The sequence below is a fragment of the Branchiostoma belcheri genome, unplaced genomic scaffold (genome assembly GCF_001625305.1).
Source record: "Branchiostoma belcheri isolate BF01 breed outbred unplaced genomic scaffold, Haploidv18h27 scaffold285, whole genome shotgun sequence".
Lineage (NCBI taxonomy): Eukaryota > Metazoa > Chordata > Leptocardii > Amphioxiformes > Branchiostomatidae > Branchiostoma > Branchiostoma belcheri.
Window position 1 is genome coordinate 128867 of NW_017803893.1, and position 25289 is coordinate 154155.

Consider the following 25289-nt stretch of genomic DNA (forward strand, 5'->3'; position numbering starts at 1 on the left):
AAAACTGCTGACCTTTCTCCCAGCAGTTTTGTTATTCCATCTCCAGTTGGCGTCAACGTTCCTGTACCAGTTCAGCGGACCCCTGAAGCCTGACTTGCCGAACTGCTGCACGTAGTACTCGATCTCCTCCTGTTTCATCATCAGACTCAGAGGTATGACATCGGGGAAACCCACAAGCATGCCCCCTGGTGGAGAAGGCAAGAATTACACCTCAATCTCCATCTTTCAACATTCTAGAGTACATTCCCGAAAATAGTTTCATCAGGTTGGTAGAGTATAGAATATAGGGGTTTTCTTTTACACAACTAATCTTCTCTTGTTCTTACTCAAAACCCCAGTCAGAAGCTTTGAGGAAAGTGTCTGACACCAAAGCGTAAGCTAGGTAAGACAAGATTGGTTGAATGTGTAAAAGAAAACCCTGATATCCTATTCTAATGTAGTTTTCAGTGAGACGAAAACAAAAGGCTGAGAAGACTAGAATCTGACTTTCTGTGTTCCAAAGTATAAAATTTACTTTCCTGCACACTTTCTTTTCAAGTTGATTCACCAGTTCAGGTTTCTAGTATCTGAGACCTGCACCAGTTGGTACATGTATGGCCGTAGACAGTTGACTCACCCCTTGCCCTGACGTTGTCAGTCCCCAGACCCTTCCTATCAAAGGGCCAGTCCTGAAACACAAGGGACAAAAACACACCTGAAATCATTCCTTCAAACTCAACTCTGGTCAAATACAGTAATTGCATGTACTTTTGCAGTGATACTACATTGTACTCAGGGTAGGATGGGAAAGATTTTCAGCTGAAACAATTCTGTGGTATAATAGAAGTACACGACATGTATCAATGGTAGTGCAATTTTGATTAGAATGGAAAAGGTTTTTGCCTAAAACAATTCTGTGGTACAGTAGAAGTACACATATGATTATCCATGGTAGTACAATTTTGCAGCTATTAATTGTATTAGAGGCTAGGTCAGCACAAAAGACTTAATAATATTTCCAGTATTTCCTGTAGGTTGAAGTGGCACAAACCTCCTTTTTGGAACTTCTAAAGAAGGCGTTGAGAGTTCTCTCCAGGTTCTTCTCAAACTCCGCCTCAGCAACGCCCTGTAGGAGGCACAGCATGGGGACATTTCATATCACTGTCTGCACAGTAATGGGGGCCTGCATGGGGGTCTTAAGTCACAAAGGCTGCCTACATATTGTATCCAGAACCGTGCCTATCTAGTTCTACGCCTGAATGGGTTAGGGTTAGGATCAGGCACGGTTCTGGATAGTCTCTGCATATCCAAGAACATAGATTTGCCCCAGGCACAGTTCTGGATAAGTGTGGACTATCCAGAACTGTGCCTGAGCATGGATCTGGATGAATAACAGTTCTGGATAAAACAGGGCCTGATTGGAGGTCTCAACAACACTTAACACACAAGTCAGAAAGGCTGCATAGTTCATTGTATACTGTATTAGCTCTTGATGTTTGGTAATTAGGATGTTAATTTTTATCCTATACCCTTTTCTTTTGTACCATGTACAATTGTCATGCATTAAAGTTCTTCTTCTAGTATATATCACAGAGTATGTGAGAAATCAAAAGTTTGTATCTCACCGGTTGCTGGAAGTAGAGCTGGTAGTCAAACTGTCGAGGGTTCTTCTTCATCCTCTCCAGGGGGCTACCCCCCTCCGGGTTGGCCGGGAAGAAGGGGGTGTTCACTCCAGCAACCCCCCTGGACAAAAAACAGACAACAGTCAATAACCAACAGCCAATAAACAACAGTCAAAAAGCAGTTACTCAAGCAACTGGATATGATTTTGGAAATGGTCAGATGTTTCAGGAAGTATCCACTACCTTTTGTCACATTTAATCTCCTGTTCTGAAACAATGAGAGCTATTTGACAGACAAATAGCTCCTGTTGCTTCAGAACAGGAGATTAAGCTGCTTGAGTAACTGTTGTTTTTGGCGTATCTTATTACCTGGATGTCTAACCTTCACCGAGGTAACAGTCATCAAATAACATGCTCAAACAACAGTCATGCTTATGAACAGTGCTGCATAGATAGATGTTCATTTATCCAGAACCGTGCCTGGGGCAAATCTAAGTTATTAGAAACGAGGAGGACTATCCAGAACCCTGCCTGATCCTAGCCCTAACCCATTCAGGGGTATACGATAGTCCCTACCTGATCCTGTCCGGATAATGTAAGCTGAGAGCCCACACGATGGCCCCTCCCCAGTCATGGCCCACCACTGTTGCTTGGGGGATGTCCTGGGGACAATGGTACCAGTCAATGCAGAGTCCAATAAGGTATCAATCTACTACTTTAGCTTTTTTTAACAAAATTTTACAAAATTTAGTTATATTACATAGGAAAAACTGCAGTGCATGAAGTAACAGTTGTGACCATGTTAAATCCCTGGGAATAAATTAACCCTGTCCTTGGTCCTGAAAATGGCGTTACCCATGTCCAACCCATGGATTACCAACTATAACTCACTCACTTACTACTAGGTACAAGGCAGCAACAATTGGAACAAATTGCTCTGTCCTTGGTGCTAAAAATGGTGTTAGCCAACCCACAGAATCATCACAGAATCATATAACTACAACATGTAATACTCACCAGTGCATTCATAAGGCCAATGATATCCTAACATGGAAAAGAAAAGGATACAAAATTAATGCAATATAGAAATTTACAGTATTTAAAGCCCACATCAGATTCAGTTTTCCTGTACTTTAAGACTGAATACAAACTGTACAACAGTGTAATCTTCATAGAATATTATAATGTTATTAAGATTTTAATCTTAATTTAGTTTATAACATTATAAACTGACAATGACTTATGCCTTGATAACCAATTGGCATGTAGAGTCTAGCTCTGCACAATGATATACTAGTAATAGGCACTACTGAAAGCAGTAACATAACCAGGGTTCGATCAGATACGTCTGATTCTGATTTCTGAGTGAGTTTATAACCTACCCCAGTCAGCTCCTCATGAGTGTAGGCTTCTATCTCTGTGTGTGGGAAAAAAAATACAAACATGAAGCACATACATACAAACAAACAAATAAATACATGAATATCATAGAAATGTGACAAACTCAATCTGCTATGATATAGTACAGCAAAGGTGCATCCTGGCCGGGGAACCTGTTGTTTCATATCCAGTTGCTTGAGTAACTGTTTTTTGGCATATTGTATTACCTGGATGTCTAACCTTCATCGACGTAACCTGTTGTTTGATTTCCAGAACCATGTATATCCAGAACTGTGCCTGGGGCAAATCTACATTCTTGGATACGTGGAGACTACATTGTATCTAGGACCATGCCTAACTTTAACCCACTCAGGCATAGAACTAGATAGGCAGGGTTCTGGATACAGTAACCCGGAAACAACTGTTTACTGACCTGTAGGACAGCTGGAGTCCCCGTACCCTCTCTGGTCCAGCGCGATGACTCTATAACCAGCCAGGGACAGGGCTGGGATCTACAGCAGACAAATACAAGTCAAGATGATGATGATTGGTTTATTAAAGAAGAAGCACAATCTGACATGGCAGTCAACAGACTGAATTACGCCAGACTTTACAGTAGTTTTAAGATCAGTTAAATTGATTAAATCACAGCTTAAAATATAACACATTATAAATATTTACGGTTCGTTCCACCATTGTCATACATAAATACATAAAATCTGTCACAATATTTAAAAAACGTCTACAGTCCATTCAGTAACATACTGATCGTGATTTTGGCCCAGGCAGGACTTTTTTCCTGACCATCTCACATATGTACTGCATACAACCAAGAGAAGAAATGTCTTGTCATGTATCTTCCACCAAAGGCCAACTACATACACGTACCTGGTACCTCCATGAGTACCATGACTCTGGGAAGCCGTGACACAGGATCACCACAGGCCCGTCTCCCACGTCTACGTAGTGGAGCTTGATGCCAGTCTGGGGAGAAAGAGGAAAACAGTTGCTGCTGAAAAACGTGAAGTTTGTATCACATTAAACATGTAAACTTCAGACATTGTTCATTTTTCCCTTAATCATGCTGAGCTTTCTTGCTATTTGTCCTTTATTTCCACTCTGACCAAACAGAGACAAAACAGTGTCACAACACAGAGAAAACTGCTTCAACATTTCTAATTAAAGGCTAATCTGCAATAGTTATCTAATCAGACTAATGTCCCATGCCTAAATCCTGTACCTTGAGTGTGATGTAGCAGTGTGGAACTTCCTCAGGTTTACAGGCCACAGCAGGGGGAGGGAACCTGGTCAACTGAAAGATGAGAGACAGAGTCAACATATATACCATCAGTACATAGCATAACAAAGGAATAAATTAACCATTAATCTTATTCAGAACAGTGTCTATCCATGTCTATCTAATTCTTACCTGAATGGGTTAGGTTTAGGCTCAGGAACGGTTCTGGATAGTCTTCGCATATCCAAGAACGTAGATTTGCCCCATGGCCATGCATGGCTATGGATACGCTTGAACTATAGTAAGCATGTTTCTCGATAAAGCACGTTTCTAGATACAGGGACAGGGACTTTTGTATGATCTTCTACAACTAAAGATCTACAGAAACATCCGTGTTTAACACAGACCTCCAGTCCTACAGCCTCCTCCAGCAGGCCATGCATGGTTCTGGATACGCTTGGAGTCGGACTACCCAGAAAAGTGCCTGATCATATTTCTGGCTAAAGCATGGTTTGGATACAACAGTACATGTATGTAATGTACAACAGTGTTTAACAGACCTCACCTCCAGCCCTATTGCCTCCCCTAACCCCATTACCTGCAGCCTTACTGTCTGGGGCAAATCTATGTTTTTGGATAAACTGTCAAACATATGTACATGTATCATCCAGAAATGCGCCTGAGTATGGATCTGCATAATATTATACACATTGTCAAGTATAACATAACACTGATAAACACGCACCTCGAGCCCTACAGCCTCCTCTAACTCCCTGACTGCCTTGTCAAAGTCTCGCACCAGGATAGTAGTGATGCCGAGCTGCCGAGCAGCTTTCACGTTATTCCCAATGTCATCCAGGAACACAGCCTGCACAAACAAACAAACAAACATCAGATCTATTTCCCTTTATAAGGGTATCAGCTAGAAGATGAAAACAGAGACTGAGAGGAAAGCCTGGTGCACTTTCTCAGGGAGTGAATGATTTTTTTGCTTTACAAAACTGTTACTCAAGCAACTGGATAGATTTTGAAAACTAGCAGATGTTTCAAGTAGCATCCACTACTGACTCAGTCTCTGATGAAAGGTAGATATCTGACACTTGTTGAATGTGGCCGTACATGCATGCACATACCTCCTGTGGCTGTACTCCCAGCTGTCTGCATGTGAGGTGGAAGATTTACCAAAGTTGTAACTGTTACTGTTAGAAACTTGTAACTGTTACTGTTAGACATTGTGGCCATGTGTACATACGTACCTCCTGTGGCTGTACCCCCACAGATAGGATGTTAAATGGAGGTCCTGTGTTTGGGGAGAGCCACACCTCACGCACGTTAAAGAACCCATCACACCTTTCGAAAAAGAGTAGGGGCATGCCTCGGTGTGCGATGGTCCAAATACTGGTCTGATTATTCACTACGGACTCCAGGAAGAGTAGTGTGAAATTCACACTAATGGAGATCCTAAACAAACAAACAAACCTCCTGCGGCTGTACCCCGAGCTGTCTGCAGGTGAGGTGGAAGATGGCGGGATCGGGTTTCCTCAGGCCGACCCGACATGACTCCACCACAAGGTCAAACAGCCGGCGGAACAATACCAGCACGGCGGCGGGGCCCCCCTCCCGCACGGCCGTGTCGTCTAGCCAGTTGTTGGTCAGGATGCAGGTCTTCACTCCTGGTGGGAAAGAGTGCATGACAGGTTGAATATAAAAGGTTCTTCAGATGTCATACTGATGAATGATTGTGACTTAAAAGATGTCATCTGATGATTCCACACCACACTAATGTTGGTGCAGGTCTCCTGGGGAGACAGAGTCAGCAGAAATATCAAAGTTCTTACTGTCAACAAACCTTGCCCGGTGTTAGCAAACTGTGTACCAATTGTTTTTGAGCCAAGTACAATGCTTGTGAGTTGTGAGCCCTGTAACGTATTTGCAAACCTTGTCATGGTTGCAAACCCTGTACTGCGTACCATATTTGTGTAGGGTCCTGACAGCCCTGTACAAACGAACCCTGTACCGTGTATATGGATCCCATACCATGTTAAGGACACCATGTTTGCAGAGGTTTGTACCATGTCTGCAAACCCTGTACTGTGTACCATGTTTGCGTAGGTTCCTGACAGCCTTGATCATGACCCCGACGACCTGTCCACCCTGCATCTGCTGAAACATCTGCTGGACGCTGAAGTCTGCCGGCAGCTCCACGCCCCCCTCCCCCGCTGCCTCATGCAGCTCTGTGGTGAACGCCGAGAAGAACTAGGAGGAGAGAAAGGAAGGTGTTAAGAGTTAAAACGTTTGATCCAACACAAGCAGCCACACTTGGTCATTCCAGGGAGGAAAACCAGAGTGACTGGTTGAAAGATCTAGGTGAGAGAACTTCAACTTGTGTTGGATCAAAAGTTTTGACTTTTAACATGGAACTAACAATTGCAATACAGAAGAACTTTCATCATAGTAAAAAAAAAAGTGATCTCAATCCTGTTTTACTTTTAGATCACTGAAGGGTTAAATTCCTCCCACTGGTTGTGACAATATTTACAGGTTCAACATATATAAGGGAAATTCCCCTGGCTCTTTTCAACAAGCACAATGAACAGTGGACCTCGGCTTAACGTCCCGTCCTAAGAACTGCTACCCTTTCCAGTAGCATGCATGGTGGGTGAGCGACAACAGCCGGGATTCAAACTCCCAATCTCTTGGTCCAGAAGTGAAATCATTTTACTTGAATGTTCCACTCTCCTGGGAGTTGGGAAATATGGCAGAATCTTTGTAGAGACCGAGAAATCCTAAAATATCACAAAAATCTCTCTAAGTTCTTTGGTACCTGAGACAAGGTGAGCTCTCCCCTCTCCAGCTGACAGAAGGCGTTGTTTGGCATTCCCTTCATCATCACTCCCTGGATAAACATCCTGGCAAGAAGAAAATTTATTAACAAAGAGAAAGGACATCATGGCTTGCAAATCGTAACTGCTACGTACAGCATTGTCTTAAGGTGAAATTTGCCACTTTAGAACCTCATATTTCATTTCTTGACAGCCTGCGATTAAAGCAAGGGGGATAGTGATTATGAATTAGGCAAAATTTTTGCTGCCCATGAGTGAATTTGCAGTGCTGATTGTGGACAATTACACGTTACGGCTAATGTAAGGCTTACAAATTATGATGATTTTGGGCGGCTGCCTATGGATTGCGAAGACTAAAAAGGCCTGATTACGCCTTATAGTTATACAAAAGGGCATGCAGGCCCTCCTTCTTATTAACTATTACCTGTTTGATATTACATTTCCTAGATATTCTAACTCTATTCCAGTGTCTCTTGTTAATGTATTAGTTAAAGTCAGGCTTCTGCAATGTCCTTACCCTCTAGGCTTCCAAAGAATATAAGAAATAACTTCCTCCTTATCTCGGTAACAATGATAAATATAAGTTTTACTGTTACCTGGGAAGTCCCAGTGATTTCTCGTAGTTGTTGATGGCCCACTGAGGGGGAGTCACCAGAACTCCTCCCATGTCAAATATAACTGCCTTCTTCTTAGGAGTCGGCATGGCTGCTACAGCTCGTCGCACCTGCACCTGTGGACAGGGCAAATCCAGAACACTCAGGCACGATTCTGGACAATCCATGCGTATCCAGAACTGTGCCTGGGGTAAATCTACGTTCTTGGATATGGAGACACCTGTGGACAGGGCAAAATGTAGCCAGAACTGTGCTTTATCCAGAACCATGCTCAGTTCTGGATGGTCCATGCATTTCCAGAACTGTGCTTTATCCAAAATGGTTTGTTGAAATTATAGATTATAATAAAATCATACTAGGTCAATGACCTAGTGAATGTTGCTCTTCTGAAGTGTGTCAAAGGTGATTTTAGAGGGGTTCCTTTAGTGGGACACAGTAGGCAACAGACCATGATGAACTTAACTTAATACTTACTGGAAAATTATTTATTCTGCAATTATTATCTTAAAACAATCAAAGAGAGAGACAAAGATTTTGATACATTCACAAAGCGGAGGAGGAAAGAAGGGAAAACAAACATTGACTTAAAAATCGTGAAATCTATAATGATCATCGTGATATTTTCAACAAGCATTAGAACAAGCCATTAATTTTGAAAGTTATGTCTGATGTCATGTGTATGAAGTTGTTTCTAGTAAATCAATATCATAAAAATAAAGAGAGATTAAAAAGCAAATTGTCTTACCCTGGAAAACTCAGGGAAATCAGCTAAGATCAGCACAACTCCGATCAATCACAGTAGAGGCTACGGAAACTTGGGGAAAGTTCTGAGCTGAAGCGCAGAAAGATCAAAGACCACACACAAGAAAAGTAAAGTCCCGGTTGTCCCGAACTCACGTTCACCCTTAACTGTGACGTCACCTTACCCCTGGCGCCCAGACTAGACAAACTTGTAACCCTGACGGCACATGCCAACCTCAACATGTGTGCTGACCAAAGCTTTCCCGGCCGGAGAAAGGCCAGAAAAAACAACCTTTGGACTCTCTCTCTTCACCTGGTAAAGTTGCCGCCCACTTAGGGGTGTACCATTGCAAGTGGAGGGACTTAAGATTGTATTCTGTTGTGAAAAGGACACAAGTAACAGTAATGGCACATTTTACCGTACAATACAGTTATTTTGCTAATACACTACAGATATAAGTTTTTGCTTGTAAGTATAACGTTAGTGGTTACAACACAGTTCTTTAAACCTGCTTACCCTCTAGTGCAGTGGTTTGTTCCGGCGACCTCTGACCGGCAAACATGGCGCCGGCCCGAGAAAAAGTGGCGGAAGGAAGAGCGAAGAAGGCGAAACCGGCGGCCGCACCGGACGGCCTGGCTGTGGTGCGGGCTCTGGCCGCGGAGACCGTGCTAGGTAGGGTCTGGGTCTGGGGTTTTAGTACTTCTTACGTAGCCACAGTGCCGAGAAATCATGTCTGTATAATTTGTGCGTGCATGGGGAGGGGGCCGTTACCGGAAGCCTTGCTCTCTGGTCCGGGCTCAGGCCGCGGAGACAGTTCTCGGTAGGACTTGGATCTGGGGTTTTATTACTTCTCAAGTACCTGTGGTGCCGAGAAATAATGTCTTTATTATGCGTGCCGAGGAGCTATTTCCTCCTGTAGAGTAATTATATATAACAGGAAAACTTATATCAGCTGCTTAGGACAACATCTGACAGTTTCCATTAAAAAGTTTATTGCCCAGAAGTGAGTGGGTCGCTATAGCATCCAAAATCCTTGTTTCAAGGTGATTTTCTTTTCGTTGAACTCGTGTTAAAACTATATAATTGGACTCCATAAAAAAAGTTCCATATAAACGTTAATCCATTCATTCCCAGGGTTGGAACTTGGACTGAATTTTCAACCTTTAATCCTCCCAGGGTTCATCTTCTGGTCTCTGCTGCACGGGTTCGGGCCGATGATCTGGTTCTACCCGCTGAACGAGCTGGAGATATCGGGTTACGAGGCGTTCGTGCTGGCGGCCTTCACTCCGGCGCTGGCGGGAGTCGGTACGTAACACAGTCTTACTCTAGAGGTGTAACAGAGAAAAATGTTCTTCTGCTCATCTTACAAGTCATACAACTGTGGTCAAGTTACATAGTTACTCCTGCGATTACAGATGGGAACTAACAATAGATATACGAAATGCGAAACTACGAAAAAAAGTACAATGTATTCTAACCAGCAAATAGGCAATACACTTTACCGTCGGATGCATTGCATTGTTCCAGGTTCCCTCCACTCTGGCCCTGTTACACTATCCCCCCTCCAAATCAGGCATACATCACTGTTACAGGTGCGGTGTTCCATGCGGTGCAGACACGGTGGGGCCTGGCGCTGCTCCGTGCCGTGACCGTCGGCTGCGTTGCGTCGTTCCAGGCCCCCTCCACGCTCGCCCGGCTGGTCGTGCTGGCCATGGGGAACGCTGCCGCCATGCTCGTCTTCGTCGGGACGCTGTGGAACAAATCCAACTTTCAGAGGTAGGTTTGTTTTTGTTGTACTTGTCTTGCTTATCATCTTACTGTTACTACACTAGACGTGGTCTGTAGGTACTGGGTTTCACTCAGTACAAGTTCACAATCATTGAATCTCTAGGTTTTAACTAACAGCTATGCTTGTCTTTGTGTGGACACTGTGGAATAGATCCAACTTCCAGAGGTGGGTTTGTTTTGGCAATGCCTCAAATGCGGGGAATATTTCTTGACATTCTTTTATCAGTGTTAGCAGTGTCCAAGCATGTCTTTAGAATTTAAAATGATGAAGATGGAAACACCACTGCACTGGTTGAAAGACAGCAAAGGAGATAGATCACAGCATAGGGGGTCCAAATCACTGCATAGTGCGGGCCCCTATGCTCAAACAGAACACTGGTAAAAGTTGTGGTGGCAAGCATAGTAAAATAGTGTGAATAACTGCTAAGGATGAACCCAGTAATGACTCATTACTTCCTCAAAGACCCTAGATAGATTGAAATTTACAATTTTCATGTATTTTCAGGACAGTGTCGTTCTGGGGCCTGATGCTGGGGTTCTTCGCGCTGCTGGCAGGTCGGGTCTGGTACACATCTCTCAGCCCTGCCTGGGCAGACATCACCACTAACAGTGTCGTCCTGGCTGTGGGGGCAGTGGCTATAGTGGACAGGGCACTGGCAGGTTAGTTTTGGGCACTCACAGATCAGTTTGGAGAAGACTTAGGTTTATTCCTGTCCTTGGTGCTGAAAACCAAACTCTTTTGCCTGTAATCATAGGGTTTTTTGCAGTGCTCACAGCTTATATATCAAATAAGATGTAATGTATCTGTATCTGTATAGCCGGTATAACCGCCTTTCAGGGTAACACACCAGCTTAAGACCCAGTAAAGACCAAATTACATCTAACTGTTTTCCCCACCAGATGATTATGAGAACCCAGGGAAGGATGACCCACGCCCCACCCAGCGTCCCAGCTGGGTTCTGGTGTCCGTGGGTTTTGGCAGTCTGCTGTTCCTGACCCAGGCGATCTACGGGGAGGTGTCTGTCGTGTCTCGCTGGGTCGTGACGGGATATCCCGACCCGGGGCCTGCACCGAACCCATGGGGGTAAGTACATGTTTCCAGAACTGTGCTCTATCCAGACCTGTGCTTTATCCAGAACTGTGTTCTGTCCAGAACTGTGTTCTGTCCAGAACTGTGCTTTATCCAGAACTGTGCTCTATCCAGAATCCTGATCTATCCAGAACTGTGCTTTATCCAGAACTGTGCTCTATCCAGAACTGTGCTTTATCCAGAACTGTGCTTTATCCAGAACTGTGTTCTGTCCAGAACTGTGCTTTATCCAGAACTGTGCTCTATCCAGAACTGTGCTCTATCCAAAACTGTGCTTTATCCAGAACTGTGCCCTATCCAGAACTGTGCTTTATCCAGAACTGTGCTTTATCCAGAACTGTGCTTTATCCAGAACTGTGCTTTATACAATGCCTGATCCTAATCTTATTTTTTTCAGGGCACAGTTCTGGACACAATAGTACATTTAAGATACATCTGGCCATTCTGCTTACATATTTGTGTCTTGGTGTACATCTTAGTTGCCTTCCTGTACAGAGTAGCATGTTGCCCAGAATTTAAGTTGAACCTCAGTGCAAAGAGAAACATGGTGGGGTTGTGTGGCATAATGGCTCGACTCGGAACCAAGAGGTCCCGGGTTCGAGTCCTGACATGCCGCTGATCTTGAGCCCTTAGGATAGGCACTTTACACGACTTTCCTCACTTAACTCAAGTGAAAATGAGTATGTGTGGGACACAACACCGGCAACATCTGCCTGTGTCCCATGTGTATTGTGCTGTTAGTGTTACAATTCCAATAAATCAAATCAATCAAATCAAACATTTTGTTTTAAACCCAGATGTTTTGCTCCCTCCCCCCCCAGGAGTCTGGTGCTGCTGGGATTGGCCAACGGGCTGCTGCTGTCCTCGTCTGATTGGCTGACGGGCAGCCCCCTGTGGTTCCTGGCTGGAGGGATAGGTGGCGCTGCTGCAATCCAGTTCCTCCCCACCTACCAGGGGTTTCTGGGTAAGTCCTTCACTCACTGTCCAAGGTCACACTAACACTTTTCTTAGACTCTTATTTAAAAAAGATACAAAATGAGCCTGGTGTTGGCACTGTATATCAATGATTTTCGGCCCAATCACTAAATGTCACATTAATCAACCTCACTTAATGACCCATACTGTACCTCTATCAATTACATTATATGGTATGAATGTATGAATAAACAATCAAAAAGTAGAAAATCTCTAGGAGGAGCTTAGCAGGAATCTGTTGAACTTGGTCATATTAAATATTAGGACTGTCAGGGAAGACCGAGGCTGGTAAGGAGTTCCACAGCCTGCTACATGTAGTCCTGGGTACATATGAAGACATGTGAAGCTGTGTTTATGTTTCAGGTGGCGTTCTCCTGGCTGTTTACACCACGTCCATCTGGCCTCAGATGAGCGATCGCCTGGTCCTGTGCCCCCCCGCCAGGACAATGGTACTGACCCTGGCGGTGTATCTGGTAGAGATGTTCGGCATGGTCTGGTGCACGGCGTACAACTTTGTGCCTCTTGGAGAGTATACAAGGTAAATAAACAAACAAACAAACAATACCAGGTAAACAAACATGGTGTGGTGTACAGCGTACAACTTTGTGCCGCTCGGGGAGTATACAAGGTAAACTAACAATGAACAACAGGTAAATAAATATGTTTAGAGTTAAAACTTTCGATCCAACACCAAAACTTCTCTCACCTAGAGCTTTCTACCAGTCACTCTGGTCTTCCTCAGTAGACTGACCCAGTGAGGCTTGTCACGTGGCTTCTTCGAAGTGTGATGTCAACACTGGGTCAAAGCCACGTGACAAGTCTCACTGGGTCAGATGAACTTTCATGATAGGTACACTCACTCACTCACTCACTATCCTGGTTTAGATTATACTGCATGAATAATAAACATGGTCTGGTGCACGGCCTACAACTTTGTGCCGCTCGGGGAGTATACAAGGTAAACAAACAAACAAACAAACAACAGGTAAACATGGTCTGGTGTACGGCGTACAACTTTGTGCCGCTCGGGGAGTATACAAGGTAAATAAACAAACAAACAGGTAAACATGGTCTGGTGCACGGCGTACAACTTTGTACCTCTCTGGGAGTATACAAGGTAAATAAACAAACAAAGAAATAAACAAACAAACAAACAATACCATGTAACATGGTCTGGTGCACGGCCTACAACTTTGTGCCACTTGGAGAGTATACAAGGTAAATAAACAAACAAACAAACAAACAATACCAGGTAAACATGGTGTGGTGCATGGCTTACAACTTTGTACCACTTGGAGAATACACAAGGTACTGCTGTTTTGTTTGTTTTTCTTAACACAAAAATGTTGTATGGCACATACAGAAATTTTTAGACTAATTTTATTTATTCAAAACTGTACTCAGTAGTGTCTTTACTACTCTTTAGCAAAAAAAATTTCCAGTTTTTAGATTTTATTTGGTTACAAACATGCCAGAATTGGATTTTCCTCCTTTTCTCCTGCAGTGTATGACAGAACCTACATCCTCCTGGCCCTGTCCATGCTGTGTGTGGGAACTATATACCAGTACATGACCTTGTTTTATTATAAGTTTTGTTTGTTTAGGAATATGCCAGAAATTTCAGCAGAGTTTTTGTTTGTTTTCCCCCAGAGAGAGAACCTACATCCTGCTGGCCTTCTCCATACTGTGTATAGGAGCCACCATGCACCTGACCAGACCTGGAGCCTCCAGTCTCGCCTTCCTCAACATCAACTCAGCAGGACCACACAACCTCTTCAAGAAGTTTGTTGGGCCATGTGAGTATAGTAGTCCTGGCTCTGGTATTCTACAACTGTTTCATCTAGAAGTATGCTTTCCATGCTCAAGCACGGCTCTTGATAGTCCACTGGTAGTGGTAATCAGAACCATGCCTGGCCTTCCTCAATATTAACTCAGGACCTCAGGACAACCTCTTCCAGACGTTTGTTGGGCCATGTAAGTACAGTAGTCCTGGCTCTGGTATTCTACTACTGTTGTATCCTGAACCATATTTGCTTTATCCAGAACTGTGCTTTATCCAGCACTGTGCTTTATCCAGAACTGTGCTTTGTCCAGAACTGTGCTTTGTCCAGAACTGTACTTAATCCAGAACTCAGGCAAAGTTCTGAAAAGTCCACCTGTGTCCAGAACCGTGCCTGAGGCAAATCTCCATTCTTGCACATGTGAAAACTATCTAGCACCATACCTGATTCCATTCAGGCATGGAACTAGATAGGCACAGTTTTTGATACAATAACAACTACATACATGGGATGTGTGTTCCTGTCCTTGGTGCTGAACAACAGATTGTCATTCAATACATCTGTGCAATGATGTATATATCCTGGCCATTGCTTGCAGTGACATACTTGTAACTTCATACGTGTCTCTCTTGTTTTTCAGTTTTGTCCATAGTTGTTATCGGAGGTCTGGGAGGATTTGTGTGGAGATACAACCCAGAACCGTTCAACCACCCGCCTAAGGTAGGGCATTAGTGGCTACATTTCAACATTGTAGTAACAACAAATTCAGTGTTCTACAGTACGACACAACTCACAGATTTAGATACTGGGAATGCAATATACCCTCTCTTTCAAATAGTAGTAAGTCAGAACTTTTATCTTTGAATTATAGATGTGAGAGACATTGAGAAAAGACCCCAGGACTGTAGCAAGAACAAATCCATTTTTGTTACCAGTGTGACACAACTCACCAGTTCAGTTACTGGTAATGAGAGATACATGTTTGTGTACCCTCTGCTTCAACTAGTAGTCTGAGCTTTCATAAGTGCTTTAGGTGCTTGAATTACAGATGTGATAGTGATTGAGAAAAGACCCCAGGAATGTTAAAATTGTAGATGTGCTTTTTCTCTCCAGAGTGATCCTAAAGAGTTCACAGGTTTGATCTGGACGTTCCACTTTGGGTACGACAACCGCGGCTGGCCCAGCTTTGAGAGAGCCGCTAAGATGCTGAATGAAACTGGTACAAAACTTCTTCTTTCTTCTCTGTCTACTTGTTAGGTACTTCTTAGCTGCAATACAGTGCATTGTTAGCAGCTGAAAATTTTCAACAGCAAGAAAGGTCATGACTTGACTAAAAATCTGAACGAAACTGGTACAAAACTCTTTCTGAATTCTCTGTCTTCTTGTTAGTAGCTGGTTAGCTGGCATTACAGCAGATTATTAGCAGCTGAAAATCTTCAACAGCAAAAAGGTCACGTAATACACTTATCAGGGCTGGACATATTGGGTGCATGCAAACCTTAGTGCACCCAAAATTGGAACTGTGCACCCAATTTTTTTTCTGTGGGTGCACCCAAATATTCTCGTAGGTTTACGTATGTAAAGATGTAAAAGTATAGTAGTATACAGCATATTTTTAATAACATGTCACAAAAAAAATCAAATCATTGTTACAGCAATCTTATTTTATCTTTTGTGTGTAAGTTTTTAGGTTGGGTGCACCTAGTCCCAAAAATGAATTTCAAGCCCTGCTTACCATCACTGATTTTTCCACCAACTTTCTCTTCTGACTTGATATGTTCGATGGGATCTTTACCATGCTTGGAACTTGACCTCCCCAGGTGCTGATGTGATCACCTTGCTGGAGAGTGATGCTTCCAAACCGTACCTGGGGAACAATGATCTTGCCATGTGGCTGGGAGAGAGACTGGACATGTACACAGACTTCGGGGTGTCAACACGGGACCACACATGGGGGTAAGCAGAGCTCTGGTTATGTACAGGGGCTACACATGGGGGGGTGCCTGGCCATGTGGCTGGGGGAGAGGCTGGACATGTACACAGACTTCGGGGTGTCCACACGGGACCACACATGGGGGTAAGACTGCACAAAGTAACAAGTAACGAGCTCTTGATTAGCTGTGTACTTCATCAGCTTGAATGAAAAATGGAAAAAGGGATACCGGTTGAAATAGCAACTGCAAGCTGGAATTCCTCTAGACAATTGGAAATAAGACTCCATTGTCCACAGCTTTACAAGTACCTTATAACCAAACTACTGTAATCCCTGATTTTGTTCACTGTAACAGTTTAAGAGTCACTTCTATCCATAATTTTTTCCTCAGACCATGAAATTTTGTTACTGTGAAGACAAAGTGATGTGTATTTTTACATGTATATAGTCATTCCTCAAGCTAACCGACATCTCGCACACACAGCCGTCCCTCAGTAAGACATCTGGATCCGCATAGTTCCCGTTTAGAAACTTTTATTCAGCCTGTCACACGACCGGTTTCACCTGTGTGACTTCTTCAGAGGCTAAATGTGAAGAGAAAAGTGAATCATAGTATTTTCTTTCATGCCAATCCAACATTTCACCCCTCTGTGTGCAGGAACCTGCTTCTGTCAAAGTATCCTATCATGAAGTCTCGGCACCACATGCTGCCCTCCCCCCACGGCGAGTTGGCGCCGGCCATTAGTGCTACAATCAACATCTCAGGCAGCCTGGTGGACTTTATCACTACACACATGGGGAACGACAGGTCGGTCTGGAGAACTAGAGAAGCATAAAGTTTAGGCTAAACTTTTTCATTGTACTTTTAGTGTTAGCTCAAATCTTGGCTTGTTATCTTGTTCTTTTTGTTGTTGTAAGTGATATTCTTAGAGGAAGTTTTTTTTCAAAGACTGTTTTTTAAACGCCATATGTATGCATTAATAAATGTTTTTGAAAATCATTTTGGAATTTCTCATTACATACTACATGTACTAGTACTACATTGTACTTTTACCTTGCACCCTCATATCAAAAGTTCAGACAAAGGTAATAAAAATTACCTTTATCACAATAATCACAGTAACCGTGACTGTTGACTTTTTCATTTCAGGGACAACCTGGACAGGAAACTACAGGCAGAGTTCCTGTCAGAAATAGCAAAAAACAGGTGTGTTCCTATAGTTTGCTGGTAAGAAAAGTCTTTATTAGTCACAAAACAGTGTTTCAAGGTACATGTAAGGTCAATTTTAAAGCAAGTAATGAAAAAGCGGCATTTGAAAAATCTCACATGAAAAGTGCTTTGACAAGAAGGGGATGTAAAGCCAGATCTAGAGGTCCCGTGTTTGGGAGGGCCACAACTCAAGCATGTTAAAGATCCCACCTCACTTATTGAAGAGAGCAGTGGTCCTTCCCAGTGTGAGTGGTTCAAATCCTACAGTCTGGTCTTATGCAGCTACTTACTGTACAAAACTGGTGTGTCATGCCTAAAGGCAGTTTACAGGATTATGAAACAAACTTGATTGAGAATTTCTTTCTTTATTTCTTTATTTGGCTTCTCCATGGTACAACACAATGGATGGGGCGACGGGGCACCTCTACTAGTTGTCTCCCCGATCACTATCATGAAAGTTCATCTGTGTTCAGTAGTTACATGTTTTATAAGTTAAAACTCTCAATCCAACACAAAGAAGGTCTAGGTGATAGAACTTCTTTTTGTTGGATCAAAAGTTTCAATTGTAAACATTAATTGACAATCCCTCACCCCAGCGGCAACCCTGTGGTGTTCCTTGGTTACGTGACGTCATCGCCTGGCAGCAGGGACTACAGGAAACTCCTCAACAACGGGGGGATGAAGGTACGAACAAACAAACAAACAAACTCAGGTCTCACACTCACAAACAAACAAACAAACAGACAAACTCAGCTCTCACAAAACAATGGGGGCATGAAGGTACAAACAAACAAACCTACATAACAAACCTTCCAGCAGAGACTACAGAACAGGGGGATCAGAATCAATGGGGGGAGGTGGTACTAAACTCTCACACTCACAAATCATGGGGGGGGGGCATATGCCTGGATGTTGTTACATGTACATGCATCACTTAAGGACATTATACAGTCTGCATAATAATGTCCTTGCATCACTCAACTCGGTATAGCAGCATGATTTTCCATTGTAGTCAGTTTTTATGTGGACTTACGTGAGCATATCATCATGTACAAGAGGCTGGGCTATGCTGAAATCTCCCACAGTAGCTGTTTGAGTAACTGTTTTGTTGATTATTACAGGACATAGACTCGACAGACAGGGATCGTTGGTGTGAGTATATCATGTATAAGAAGCTGATCAGGCTCGGCTACGCTCGTGTCTCCCACGGAGGTCTGAGCGACACGGAAGTTCAGATGGCCAAGTTCAGGATCCCGTCGGATGTGAAGGACTACCAGGACAACGACAAACTCACGACTAACTCTGCAGAGGTGGAGCCACGGATTCGGTTCACTGACAGGTTAGATGTTACTCTGTATACTCAGGCCACATCAATTTATTTCCTAAGTTCTCAAACATTTCAAGGGGAGAATACAGCAAACTGACATCATAGAGGGCAGGGGGGAAAACTTGAATAAAACTGAGTGCATCAAAGCATTAACCTAGTCCTCAGGGTTTGTTTTTAGTACATTTTTCCAGGTAAGGCCACGCCGACTTAATTTTATGGATGACATCCGCGTGCACATGGATTTTCGCCTGATCTCAAAAAAAAAAAAGATCACGTCCTCCAAGGCTCTGGCCTGGCTCTAGGCCTGGGTAGTTAGCGACAATACGGAGCCGGTGGTAACTCTAGAGGATGGCACCCAGGCTACCGTAGCTCCACAACTCAAGAAGGCATTACCATATACATGTACTGACACATCCTTTGTCCACTGTTGCAGGTTTGGGTCATTTTTCCGTGGTCACAGCTACTCCAGCGACCATCATTACCACATGGACACTCCTAAGTACTTTCTACCTTAGCTTCAAGTATGTCTTATCCTAGACACCCAGGTATTTTTTTCTTACGTTGACGATGAAGGTTAGACATCCAGGTTATAAGATACGCCATACGCTTTTTGGCATATTTTTTCTTAACCTTCCTTCCTTCCTAAATGCTTAGGCCAGAACTGGCCCCTTGCTCCTCTTCATTTTTTCCCGCCAGGCATCACGGTCCTTAGCCTTTCGTTCAGCGTACATGAGGGACCACCCCGTGTCCTGTACTATCTGGTCCCGCCATCTTTTACATTGTGGCTTATGTTATGGGTGATATTCACTGGTACATGTAACTACATGTATTGTAAGTGAAACTAAGTACAGGTAGTATAAATGACACCACGTGTACTATGGCAGTATACTGTGTATTTTCAAGTGTCTTGGTGTCAGCAGTGGTGATATGTGTATGTATATATATTAGTTAAGTAAGATATATGGCATTCGGTACTTCACCAAAGAGTATCAATGGTGTTTTTTATGAGTTTTATACTTTTTCACTCAAAAGTATTTTTTGGTCAGCAAGGTGATGAGCAATTGAATGAATCACTGTTGAAAACAGCTGTTACTTATTAATTACAGGATCCAAATGATCAGTAGTAAGAGATATGGAGTGTGCAGATGTCTATGATTATATGCCTGTGTGTGTGTGTTTGCATGTCTGTGTATATATATATCCTTATGTATATGTACAATGTATGTATGGACATCCAAAAGAGTGAGAGATGTATGTATATGAGCTGTGTTCCTTTATGCCTATTCAGGCCCTGGCTTCTATGGCATTACAGCACAATGTTTATATGGCAAGTACAATGTAGTTGTGCAAAGCAAAGCTATCAATTTCTTTCAGAGGTTTAGTGCTATCTTGTGATGAGTATCAGTGAAACAATGTTGATATTGGAAAGTATCAGTGGACCAATATGTATAGACATAAGTGATAATATTAAGTGAATGTTTGCAATGATATCTGTAAGGTTGCCTTGCACACACATGTGAAACTGTGGCTATTTGAGTTGCTGCTAAGTTTTTCTATGCAACAAGGTTATTAAAAAGCAATCATGGCTTCCACAACACTATAGTAGCATATTGGTTTTATTCAATAATAATCTGTAGTATTTACAGAACAATTCAATCTGCTGGTTATCATGAAAGCTCATTGGGAGTAATCATAGTAAAACGTTGAACTTTATTCCAACACACAATTACAAACAATCTGCTGGTTGTTGAATTTGAAAAGTACTGGAAGTTCAACATGCAAATGTGGATATGAGTCCCGTACCCCAGCCTTCTGTTTTCACTGTTTTCACTGTTAATTTTTTTCACTGTTAATTCCTGCAGGCGTTTAGCATCCCTGGAAACACGTTTTTGGAAACTCATATTTCTACTGGATAATATATCATATTATATAAAATTTGTATTTAAAAATAAAAACAAGGTTATTATAGTGATCTACCTCTGTCAACACCAAGGGGCCTTGGTCAACACCAATGCAGTAGAGAATGGTGCATTAGAACAGCCTGTATTACTGACATGACACTATTTATGACTTAACAGGTACACTGTTCTTTCTCAGACATGTAACATAAAAGATATTACACCAGTTAAAAATTTGTTAGAGTTTTTAAAATGTAGACAGCTGCTTGAGTAACAGTTCTCTTGTGTATGTTTAATAAAAGTTTGATTTGATTAGTTTTTCTTGCCAAAGGCAGTGGGGTTGTGTGGCGTAACGGCAGAGCATTTGGCTAAGAACCAAGAGGTCCAGAGTTCGAATCCTGCCATGTCACCAACCTTGTGCCCTTTGGAAAGGCACGACTCACTTCACTCAGGTGTTAATAAGTATACTAGAGTAAACATCATTAAAAGAAAAAAAGATCAGCATATATCTTGCTGGATCAGCGTTAAGGCACAGGTCTTTAGAAGCTTGGATGGGGAATGTTCTGCCTAGTCCATCTTGCCAAAAGCCATGAAAGCCATTGGAAGTTCCAGCTACATGCAGAAGTCCTGGTGGTGGAAAGAAGATGCCGGTGTACTCTTGTTTTGAATGACTGGAGGTTGTTGTTCACGTTGAAAGTTCTGCCTAGTTTGTCTTGCTGAAAGCCGTGGGAAGGTCGGCGTAGATCTTGCTATTTGTTTGTTTGTTTGTTTGTTGAGGATCTCCATCTTGCTGGATTATTAGGGTTAAGACCAAAGTCTCAAACTTGGCTGGTCGAAAGTTCTGCCTAGTTTGTCTTGCTGGAAGCTGTGGGAGGATCGGCGTAGATTTTGCTATTTATTTGTTTGTTTGTTTGTTTTATGACGATTTCCATCTTGCTGGGTTAGGATTAAGGCCCAAGACAGTCTTTAGAAGCTTGAGTGGTGAAAGTTAAGCCTAGTTTGTCTTGCCGAAAGCTGTGAAAGCAGTGGGAACATTGATGTAGATCTTGCTGGGTTATTACGGTTAAACTTGGCAGGTGAAAGTTTAGCCTAGTACGTCTAGAAAGCCGTGGGAAGATCGGCGAAGATTTTGCTATTTGTTTGTTTGATGAGTGTCTCCATCTTGCTAGGTTAGGCCCAAGACAGACAGAGAAGTCTCCAGAAGCTTGAGTGGCGAAAGTTCCTAGTTCGTCTTGCCGAAAGCGGTTGGAAGATCGGCGTAGATTTTGCTGGCGAAGTTTTTGAGATGCTCCTCTGCCGTCATGGGAGGGTACTTATCGGAGCCGTCCAGGCAGGTCAGCAGGGCGTCATCGTCAGGGTGGACAAAAAACGGGATGGACCTGTAACACAACAGAGACACCTAGCTTTAGCACATGGTACTGCAGGGCGTCATCGTCAGGGTGGACAAAAAACGGGATGGACCTGTAACGGTAAACAACAGCACCACCTAACTTTAGCATGTGGTACTGCAGCCTTTTCATCATCAGGGTGGACAAAAAATGGGATGGACCTGTGGGAACAAGTGGGAAGTTACGCAGTAAGCACAATGGCACCACCTAGCTTTAGCAGGTGGTACTGCAGCCTTTTCAAAGTAAGGACAACTCAAGAAGCATGGCTGACTCCAACCCTAACCCAGTAAAATATTCCAAAACACAAAAGATGTGATCGTGAACTGAATCAGACTGACCTGCGTGGTACTTTCCTCCATTCCTCCTCATCTGGAAGAACCACTCTGTGGGGCTGAAGAAAAGATGGCGACATATCAACACATCAATATATCAATAGTGTCATCTTGAAAACAATACTGTGCACTGATTTAAGGGGATAAGTTAACACTTTCAACAAAAAATTCTCTCACCTAGAGCTTTCAACCAGTCACTCTGGTCTTCCTCAGTAGACTGACCCAGTGAGGCTTGTCACGTGGCTTCTTTGAAGTGTGACGTCAACACTGGGTCAGTCTACTGAGGAAAACCAGAGTGACTGGTGGAAAGCTCTAGGTGAGAGAGTTTTTTGTGTTGGACCAAAAGTTTTAACTTTAAACATGTAACTACCATTACAAATGAACTTTCATGATACTGATTCAACTGACATTGAGAAACATTGAATGCTTGTATGTTTGTGGAATAGAGCAGACTGTGTTCTGACCGTGGATCTGAGTTTGTCCCCAGACCATCGCTGCATCATGTCCCCAATGTTCACCACCACGGTACCAGGGATGGGCGGTACCGGCACCCACCGGTGGTCCAGGGTCTCTATCTGGGGTACAGACAGAGGTACATGTATGTAGACAGAGGTACATGTAATAACTATGTATGTACTACCACTGATGTTCACAACCACGGTACCGGGGATGGGCGGTACCGGCACCCAGCGGTGGTCCAGGCTCTCAATCTGGGAATGAATGACCGAATGAATGAATGCTGTAATATGGTCATTACAATCCATCTGCCATTAAAAGAATATAACAGCCAGAGGCTGAATTGCATACCTGTTTAAAACAGATAATCATACAGCTAAAATCACAACTAATACTAACTGGAAGAGGTGAAGTAAACTTGGGTTGATATGATTATGAAGCTTGCATTTACATTACGTATTTATTTGAAGCTACCTCCAGCCCAGGCGCCCCGTCCTGCCACAGCAGTGTGATGGATCCGTAGTCCGTGTGCTCCCCACACCTGATCTGCCTGTCCTTGACGCAGTCCGGCACAGGCGGGTACCGCAGCGGGCGCAGCAGCGAGCTGTTCCGACCTTTCCCCATGGAGCGGTGAAGGTCAAGGAACCCGGGGATGTCCTGAGGGAACAGAACTGTTACTATTGCTACATCAATCTGATTGGTCAATCATCAATTAATGACAAACTTTTCATTGCACAACTTCAGTCGCTGTCAAAGAATAAGCCATCTACTGCTTCCGTAACGTCACGTTATGCAGTGCTACATGTACATCAGGGTATTGCAACCATCAGACTTTCTGCAACGTATGATCCACTGCTCACCGAGTCACAAGTGTCATCTGCATAACGTGACGTCACGGCAGTGGTGAATTGCTCATCCTTTGACTGGAGTTGCACAATCGAAAATTGCGGCAAATCCTATGTCTAATGTTCAATCATACTACTGTCTAACCACCAGGCTGTTGTGTTGTCCAGTGTTTGTGCTGACTTACCGGGACATTCAGTCCGATGGCCATGACCTCCAGGATCCTCAAGGTCAGCTGGACACACTTGTCGAAGAATGCCGTTCCGACTTTCTCCAACTCTGGCAGCTCATTGGGCCACGTCTGTGAAGGGAGAGATTAATTCATTGACCAATAATTGCTTGGTCGATCAATATTGATCAATACCAGTCGAAAGTTAGTGAAAATCAACATTTAGACCTTTTGTGGTTTGTGTTCCAGTTTAAAACTGGTTTGTAAAAGCAAGTAACCAACCACCTGTTCTGGTAAACTGGATAGCTAAAGTTATCAACCTTCTGGTTAATTGGTTACTAACTGCCCATCCATTCTTGTTAACTTGTTAGTAAGTTATTATCCACCTAGTCAACTGGTTAGTAAAACCACCCTGTTGGGTTAGCTGGTTAACTGGTTAACAAAGGTTATTAACCACCCACCTGTTCAGGAGGAAGAGGGGGCAGCATGTTGAAGGCTTCCTTCAGGTCTCCTGGGCGATCTGCAGCCACTCTGGGGGGGAGACAGAAAATTGTCATTTTTCTTTACCGTACCAGTACAACGTACTTTCAATGATGCCATTTGTGTATGAATTTTACTAAAGACTTAAGGTAGTTGAGACAACAGTTACTGGTCAGACCCGTTTGGAAATTTGAAATCTAAGTCAAAAGAATTGGGAACATCTTAATCCTGTGCATATGCACTAACATGGGCCAAGTATTGTCAGACTGAGAAGACTGACAAACTAAAACAAGCAAACAAACAAACGTCTTCTCTCTATAAGCTATAACTCTGTGAATTGGCTAATTGATAGAAATGCTATAGTAATATTGTACCTGGTAGTAGAGTATGCATAATGAAGAAGGCTTTGTATGACATAATTGAGTCAGCTTGGTTTGGTGTTCGTGTAGGTAACATATCTCAGCAGTTAGCCACAAACCTTACCTACCTCTCCCTCTCGATGGCAACCCATCCTATCCTAGACTTACCATTAAGGATCCCCCCATGCAGACCCTTCCAACAGGATCCCCCATGCAGACCCTCACCACAGGATCCCCCCATGCAGACCCTCACCACAGGATCCCCCCATGCAGACCCTCACCACAGGATCCCCCCATGCAGGCCCTCACCACAGGATCCCCCCATGCAGACCCTCACCACAGGATCCCCCCATGCAGACCCTCGCCCTACCTCTCCCTCTCGATGGCAACCCATCCATGGCGGCCGCGGGAACCGTCAGAAGGGCGTCGGTACTTTTCCTTCACGTCTATGGGCAGCGCGAAGAACCTGTCCGAAACCTCAAACAGCTCATCCACCTGTGGTTAGGAACAACAGTTACAACAGGCGTGTGTGTCCACCTGCAGTTAGGAATATCATGAAAGTTATGGTGAATTACATGATTTTATATTACAAGACTCTGTTACACTGGATGTGGAGGGTCCAAACCCCCGTGGTCACCCTAGGAGGAGAACCTCTATATATGGCAAGAAATTGGACATTTAGGTCCTAATTTTTTTTTTTCTATTTTTCTACATTTAGGTTGTAAACTTTTTTCTTTGTAAATTTAGCACGCGTTTTTATTTGCTGTTGTAACACTAGGAAAAGGTACTTTGATTTTGTTTTGCAAATTTAGCACGCTGATGCAACTATCCTATTGTGTAACA

General features: G+C 43.3%; 3 protein-coding genes across 3 annotated transcripts in view; 1 reads left to right on the forward strand and 2 right to left on the reverse strand.

Annotated features, from left to right (window-relative positions):
* Positions 1-7788, reverse strand: part of LOC109472833 (bifunctional epoxide hydrolase 2-like) — a 9895-nt gene extending 2107 nt beyond the window's left edge. Inside the window, exons 1-15 of the mRNA XM_019772691.1 lie at positions 7658-7788; positions 7043-7127; positions 6318-6474; positions 5698-5891; positions 4964-5086; positions 4222-4293; positions 3870-3965; positions 3415-3493; positions 2984-3018; positions 2619-2645; positions 2178-2263; positions 1605-1722; positions 1031-1105; positions 617-668; positions 13-185 (exon numbers count right to left, since the gene is read on the reverse strand). Of these exons, the coding sequence (XP_019628250.1) occupies positions 13-185; positions 617-668; positions 1031-1105; positions 1605-1722; positions 2178-2263; positions 2619-2645; positions 2984-3018; positions 3415-3493; positions 3870-3965; positions 4222-4293; positions 4964-5086; positions 5698-5891; positions 6318-6474; positions 7043-7127; positions 7658-7764 (1479 nt within the window). The 5' untranslated portion in view covers positions 7765-7788. The remainder of the gene's footprint in view (positions 1-12; positions 186-616; positions 669-1030; positions 1106-1604; positions 1723-2177; positions 2264-2618; positions 2646-2983; positions 3019-3414; positions 3494-3869; positions 3966-4221; positions 4294-4963; positions 5087-5697; positions 5892-6317; positions 6475-7042; positions 7128-7657) is intronic.
* Positions 7789-8970: 1182 nt separating this feature from the next.
* LOC109472847 (PGAP2-interacting protein-like) lies at positions 8971-19142 on the forward strand. The gene is made up of 15 exons (XM_019772704.1): positions 8971-9089; positions 9594-9722; positions 10010-10193; positions 10711-10865; positions 11106-11289; positions 12117-12259; positions 12634-12808; positions 13921-14066; positions 14692-14771; positions 15165-15295; positions 16598-16792; positions 17135-17191; positions 17791-17878; positions 18316-18533; positions 18955-19142. Exons 1-15 carry the CDS (start codon positions 8978-8980, stop codon positions 19034-19036), a joined length of 2079 nt encoding a protein of 692 aa, XP_019628263.1. The 5' UTR covers positions 8971-8977; the 3' UTR covers positions 19037-19142.
* A 1695-nt stretch (positions 19143-20837) lies between these two features.
* The window catches only part of LOC109472838 (UPF0676 protein C1494.01-like), a 6319-nt gene continuing 1867 nt past the window's right edge, over positions 20838-25289 (reverse strand). Inside the window, exons 2-8 of the mRNA XM_019772696.1 lie at positions 24817-24941; positions 24069-24138; positions 23626-23739; positions 23070-23252; positions 22604-22714; positions 22146-22198; positions 20838-21798 (exon numbers count right to left, since the gene is read on the reverse strand). Of these exons, the coding sequence (XP_019628255.1) occupies positions 21642-21798; positions 22146-22198; positions 22604-22714; positions 23070-23252; positions 23626-23739; positions 24069-24138; positions 24817-24941 (813 nt within the window). The 3' untranslated portion in view covers positions 20838-21641. The remainder of the gene's footprint in view (positions 21799-22145; positions 22199-22603; positions 22715-23069; positions 23253-23625; positions 23740-24068; positions 24139-24816; positions 24942-25289) is intronic.